The 7,269-nt window shown below is 36.2% G+C and overlaps 1 protein-coding gene across 1 annotated transcript; it reads right to left on the bottom strand.

Moving 5' to 3' along the window:
- Window positions 1-2,814: 2,814 nt before the first annotated feature.
- Window positions 2,815-6,946, bottom strand: LOC149562122 (uncharacterized). The gene is made up of 4 exons (XM_089825661.1): window positions 6,267-6,946; window positions 4,578-5,480; window positions 4,280-4,327; window positions 2,815-4,122 (listed from the first exon to the last, which is right to left on the bottom strand). Exons 1-4 carry the CDS (start codon window positions 6,450-6,452, stop codon window positions 3,667-3,669), a joined length of 1,593 nt encoding a protein of 530 aa, XP_089681787.1. The 5' UTR covers window positions 6,453-6,946; the 3' UTR covers window positions 2,815-3,666.
- Window positions 6,947-7,269: the final 323 nt, after the last annotated feature.

Genomic DNA, 7,269 nt, shown 5'->3' with positions numbered 1-7,269 from the left:
AACAAAGCAGTGTTCCAGTAGATTTCAAATTTGATTGATGAAGAGGATTTGAAAATATGAGAACACCAGCAACAACAACAGACTACTATTTGGTATGCTTGGAATCTAAATATTTTTCATCTATGTTGCCATCAATGCTAAGGGGGGGATTGTTAACTTGAATGTTGATGGTATTCCTTTAAGGGAGTATCCTAAGCATTGGTGAGCATGTGCTAGTATTGATATACTGCATTCATGACTGTGTTTGTCATTGATGTCAACAGAGCAGTAAGCTTGTAAAGACTAGTAAAGTAGCAAACATAGATCATAGTGGTACGGACAAGGTTTTCATTGTCTAGTGAAGCACAACTAAGGACATGTTCTACATTGTGTCTTGATGATAAGGTGCAATGCGCATTAAGTCAAAGATTACGAAAGATATGCCTGATTTACAGAAAGCAGTATAGAGACAAGAGTAACTGAGAAGCAATTTTTTATGTTTGTATTATATCTTCTAACAAAGATATAATCTGGTGATGCACGGTCAATCAGTGACAAAAGACACTATGTTGATGACGTCAATGAGTGCGCAAGCCCTAGTGTCGCACGTGTGATAAGTATAGACTATAAGCATAAAATGCAACTGTAATTGTGAATCAATTAGTTATCTAATTATAATTAATTGAGAAAGCCTTAAGGCCTACTCAAGGAATTATTATGAAGATAAGGTATAAAAGAAAGATATTTTCTTTGTTTGTAAGATATGTGTTTAATGTTAATCTATAAAGTGTGAAAAGGAGCAGTGTTTGGTAAATGTGAGTAAGCGATCCAAGAGATTATTTGATGCAAGCAATGAGATTCATGATCTAGTTAAAAGATCAGAAGGAACAAAAGTCTAGTTGACAAGGCAGAGAAAAGAGGAAAAAACAATACTATTCATTTCTATTATTCTGTAAGGAATAATAAAGAGATCATTTGGACTATGGATTCATTGATCTTGCCCCTGAAGCTATTTGGATAGTGGGTCCATCTACTTTCCACAACTCCTAACAGGTATTCAAATTCTCTTAACGGGGACTAATATGTATTGAATGTTGTTATAGACTCCTAACAAGGTCTCTCCTCTAACAAGAAATATTTATATTAGTACATCATCTTGTGGGTACCATCCCCACTGAAGTGTTCCCTCTGATCAAGGGTTTCCCTAGTTAATATCTCTGGTGTTATTGTGCATGAGTATCTTGTATTAGTTTGTGATTATATTGCTCATATGGTTAGTTTATTAGAGTTGATAATTGTGATAATTGTGATAATAGTTAGATAACTGTTTAACCCCCTGACCCCCTCTCATTTATATTGGTGGACTGCATATTCTAACATGAACTCCAAAAGCTTATAAATGCTCTAAAAGTCATTCCTCGTCCTTAATCCATAAATATCTCATAAACCTTCTATGATAAACTCCAGCAGCGGAAACAATATTTTGTATCATTCACTCTTTAATTCTATTATAATATCTCTCTAATAGTGCTTGCTTAGACATATCGTGTATTTAAGACTCCTGAAGTAACTCCTGAAGCTAAACTCCTGAAGACTCCTGAAGCTTAGACATATCATGGTATATTTAAGACTCCTGAAGTAACCCTCTGTTACCCTAAGAGTCCATTTAACATAATAGTTCTTTGAACACTGAAACTAGCAAATCTAATGTCTTACATGAAGCTAGACTATTAGCCAGTTCGCTTCGACCATATGTAGATGAATTGACCTTCCGATAAGAAATTGGATCCATTTTCAGATTAAAAATTTGTTATACATCTGTGCATCAGACCTCGTATTTCATTTATAATAGAATTATGGGCCTAATAAACAACGTGAGCATGTTGATGAGAAACTGTCTGGACAGAGTATCTTGGCTCTCTAATTTTCTCAAGCTTGCTTCAATTTCATTGGTCGCAGCCTAAGAGGCTTCGTAATGGTTATTCAAGTCATCTCACTTTGGGGATTTTTGGTCATATTGCATTTTGACAGCATTCTCTCACCCACCAAACTGGGTTGTAATGATCATGGTTGTTACGCCATACCATCCTTGTTTACTTCTGATATGGGACGACTGACAGATTAGGGTCACAAACAGTCCCCGCTGGGGTCAACTAAAGCATCAAATGAAGTGTCTTTGAATATTTTTAGGTAAAGAAAAATTAACTTAAAGCTGTAAACAATTATTTTCACTACTTTTTATCAGTGCCTCAGGCACATAGAGATTTTTTTAGTCAAGTAGCCTACCCACATAACTAAGATTTTGATTGCTACAGCTGGCATTGCATCTATATTACTCAAAAGGTAAGATGAATGATAATTTGAGATTATAAAAGAGTGTCTGGCAAGGCTTCTACCCCTGTTATGGTGTGAACTCACTATTTTTTTTCCATTAGAATGTCTCGAGAACTACAACAAAAAGTTAGATTCCTTGTTCTTTATGATCCATTAGAAGAATGTTGAAAAGAACTTAAAATCCACTATAATTACTTTCTCATTAACCATATGTGCGTTACAATTAAATCACTTTAATATTTCAACCAAAAAGTCAGAAAAAAAAAATCTGAATTTCAAGGGATAACCATTAATTTCTCATTCTATTATTTAAGTACTAGCAACATAAAAAATAACTGCTTCAAAAAACACATAAAGCCTTTGAAGGGCGGATTGAAGTTTCTGTCAATTTTTTGAACTTTAGATGCCAATAACATAGAAAAAATTATGGTGTGTACAAATCTTGATATGCCCATATCGACCACTCGTGCTATTGAGTGCAAATTGGCCAAAACAGACCAGTTCTCAGTTAAACGACATTTTATTGAGATCGGCATGAGAAAAAGGGCACAAATATCCCATAAGGCAGTTGCCAAATCTGAACAAATTTACTCAAAAAATCATGTTAGCTGTCTCATTACAGTTCACTCACAGGCTGTAATCACAACTTTGTTGCTAGCATATCAGCAATTCAATAGCATAGAAATGGTATTCTTGAGTGAGCCAAAAGTGATGGTGTTCAGTATTCTGCTCACTCACTATAAGCAATGACATGACTCCACCACATTCTATACAACTTACAACTTTATTGCTAGCCCTCTCTCATAAGCACTTGCTCTGAACAAACTTCCAAATGCATGTAACATTTACCTGTAATTTTTATGTCTTCAATTCATGTTTCATCAGCCATCCCACAAAATGCCTTATTTACAAATCAAAGTGAACCACGGGTATTACCGACAGTAGAAACTGCTAATCTCATCACTAACTGTAGTGTCCCACAAACGATTAGTAAACCTATGATTGTATCCATCACACCACCAAGTCATTAACCTTTTTATGTTTCTTGAATGATTAGGAATTATATATGTCAAATACAAAAGTGAAGATGGACCCTCCAGGTCCTGCAATTCGAGACAATGAGACTAATCTTTGAAGTGGTATTTAAAGTATGATTGCTTCAAAGCAAACGCTGAAGCCTCCATAAAATCAAACATCCTTCACATCAACATCGAGGAAAGAAATACTCTTTGAGTTTCAAAAAATAATCAGCATGGCATTTGTGGGTCTGTAGTTAGCAAACAAGATGCATCTTATGCATGTAGCTCTTCAGAACCATTGTATTCCATAGGAACAAACCAGGCTTGTCTATACTTAATTGAGAAATGTACTTGCTCGTTCATTCATTACCTTTCTAGACAACTTTGTTTTACTGAAACCTGCTGCCGGACTGCCTTCAATGGCCATATTTCTCATTGACAACTCAGCTTTTTCCAAGGCTTCTTTTGTACCTTCAGTCTCCCTCTTTTTTGTATCGACAGCATCTTCAATCTCAGCCGGACTGTTCTTCTTTGAACTCAAAGGAGGACAAAAAATTTTATCCTGCTTGAGCCATGGATGAAGAAGGCATTGACCTGCCGTAGGCCTCTTCTCTGGTGCAAAGTCCAGCAGTGGTAGTAAAAATTCTGCAAGTCTACCAGCATCTTTCTCACTTAGCTTATATTTATCAACAAGTATTCGATCTAAGGGCCAAAATCGAAGTCGTCTGATATGTTTTAAATCCCCATGCCTGTCAAAAAGTTCCCGTGAATGGCTCCCACCTAAAGCAATCTGTTTACACATCATCTGCATTAGAACATGATGCCTGACTTTGAAGAATAGCACCCTTGATGTTTCAACTTCAAATTTATGTACAAATGACACAATGTTAAAAAAAGAAACTTGACCCGTGAACAATTCAAGTCATTTATTTCTAAATGGCATTTACCTTGCGAGGCATCTTGCCAAGGAGTTCCATCATCAAGGCAAGGTGATCCTACACAAAAATAATCACCACAATTAGACGAGAGCTAAATAAAAGGTAAACTTGTAAAGGGTAGGGGCCAACCAGAAAATCCAGATAGATGTGTATAACAGAATGCAGCTAGACCACAGTTTTCAGAATGTGAACCAAAAAATGGTTTAAATTAAACGCCAAGTGCTTTGTAAAATTTGATGCATAGTAGTTAGTTTTGAAAATCAGAAAAGCCAACACACATAAAAGTCTCCGGATGAAACAGCTTTACCTCATCACAAGAATAATGTTCCGAACCATGTGGATCAAACAACACATCACCTGTTGCAAGTTCAAAAACTATGCAAGCAAATGACCACATGTCTACTGGTGTAGAATAACTTGAACCCAGGATAACCTCTGGTGACCGATATTGCCTTGTCTGGATGTCTGTTGTAAACTGTTTGTGTATCCAGCAGGCATTGCCCATATCTACTATTTTGCATCTCAAATCCATTGGCTGCAGACTCTGAACCTTAGGAGAAGGAACTGTTTTACTATCTCTCTCATGTGGATGTCTAAAACCTGTAGCTGAAATTTTCTCTTTAACGGTACCATCTCCATCCTGCTTTACATTAACTGACTCTCTTTCTTGAATCATGACACTGCTTACACATTTATTCACAGCCCTATTAGCCTTTCTCTTCAATTTATTCTTCTGGGCTTCATTTATACTCTCTTTTCCACTCGAAGACCTCAGAAGGTGACTAGGATTGTCTAAAATGGGTGAAAGCAAGGGAGATTCATTGGACTTTCTTGGATCTTTAGATGGGTCTATAGGAGAATATAAAAGAATATTTTCAGGCTTCAAATCAGTGTGAATAATTGATAGTTCTCGATGCAAATAATCCAAAGCTTTCAAAACATGGACACAAATTTCACGAACTACATCCAAGGCAACTCCTTTGTATTGAGTATACTTGATCAATGACAACAAACTGTCCCCCAAATACTCAAAAACCATACAAACATGCTGCCCATTAGGCCCAGTATGCTTGAAATGGTCAAGTAATTTAACAACGCCACTTTTATCCTCCAGATCTGCTGCTGCAATTTGCTTTAATATATTGATCTCGTCCAAAGCTGCCTCTGAATAACTCTGTGCACTCTTCTGCATCTTCAGCGCCACATATCTCTGCAAGAGAATGACACTACATAAATGAAGGATTCCCGCATAAATAGATCTCCCGGTAGCAAATCCATTTTTACAAACGTGCATTGCACAATTCTTTATATGTAAGATGCAACCCGCTTGATAAGAACTAAATAATACTCCCATTAAAACCCCGCACTAGGATAAACCTAAAAAACCTCAAAAGACAATTGGTTCACACAGGATAAATGACAGTATATCAACATAAATAGATCTGCAAGCAGCAACTTAATTTTGCGATTGTGCGCAGCACAATTCAATATATTCTTCATGAAAGATGAAACTCACTTAATAAAAATAATACCTAGAGCCGTGAAACCCTACAAAAGAATATGACAGAAAACCCTCCAAGAATATTAGTTCTAATAAGAAAAATGATGCGTTCCTATATAAATGGATCCCTAGGCAAATATTTTAGTATTAACAAAAATTACAATTACAAATAAAAAGTGAAACCCTCTAAATAAAATCAAAATCTATGCCTCTGTAATTCCACACAGAAATAAACCTGCAATCCTTGCGAGAAAATTAGTTCCCTCTCGATAAATGAATAATGGAAGAACAACCATTGTGGGTACACAATTTTTTTCTGCTTGGTTGCCTTTCCCATTACAAAGTCTTGTGTGGGGAAAGCCAAATTACAAGGTTTTATGTTTGATCCAGAGGAATTCAAAAGGCATGCGATCTTCCATTGTGACCTAAGCTACAGTACAGTCATGAGCAAGCATGATAATTAAGAAATTGGTGAGTAAATGGAGAAATTAGTACCGATTGATGAATGTCCCACGCGAGCCAGACAGTAGAAAAATGACCCCAGCCCAGCTTCCGTTGGACTACATATCTGCCATTGTTAAAGGAATCCCCTATGCGAACAGCGTGGTATCCTCCTTTCCTGTACTCTTCCGTCCCCTCATCTTCTGAATCTGCGAACGAGTCCTCCTCTATTCCCGCCATCAAACCCACAAATCCCGCTGCCAATTCTTCTCTATTTCAAAATCTGTTGGTTGTAGTTAGGATTAAACGAATACTGAAGCAAATCTGATTGTTGTAGATTTAGAATAGAACTCGCTCCTGCCTGCCCTTATCTACAGGAGATCTAGCGGAAAAAGAGTTTCCCAAGCATACAAAGGAAAGCACGAGTACATCGCATTGTGTGGAGGTGGAGATGGAATACCCAAATTACAAATAAAGCCTTGTTTGTACATAGATATGTGGAGAATACCGACGCAGCTTGACTGCCCAGGTGCCCTCACCTAATTAGGTTCTAATTTAGATTTGTAGACAAGGATATTGAAATGTGTTGGGGCATGATATGATATGCGTGTGGTGTGATCGGGACATTGCCTTTATTTCCAAGCTACTCATTATCTACATCTCGAACAGAGATTTTAAGGAGGAAAGTGCATTTCTTTTGTAGTTTTTCTTTGCTTTTTCTAAGAAAATTATCTATGGTTTTAGTAATATAATTTGGTTTTATATGTTATATTTCAAATTTAAATATAAATATACTACGTTTATCTTTAATTTGTAATATTTGATTAATAATTCTTACTTTTGAGGCACGGGACTGTAGTTTTCCATTGAGTTTGTTTTATTAATATTTTTTTAAAAATCTAAAAGCATTAGCTAATTAATCAATAGGCTATCATAAGTGGAAAATTAGATATTGTTAGTTGTAATCTTTATTGGAAATTGCACATCAAGCAATCAATGAGAATGTCATATAAATCTTCAATGCCAACCATATTAATTTGTTTATTCGGATTTTGAG

Source organism: Cupressus sempervirens, chromosome 4, assembly GCF_028749045.1.
Source record: "Cupressus sempervirens isolate cs-2001-9-10 chromosome 4, ASM2874904v1, whole genome shotgun sequence".
Taxonomy (NCBI): domain Eukaryota; kingdom Viridiplantae; phylum Streptophyta; class Pinopsida; order Cupressales; family Cupressaceae; genus Cupressus; species Cupressus sempervirens.
Note: the sequence above shows the minus strand (reverse complement) of the source record. Positions and strands in the feature narration are given on the sequence as shown.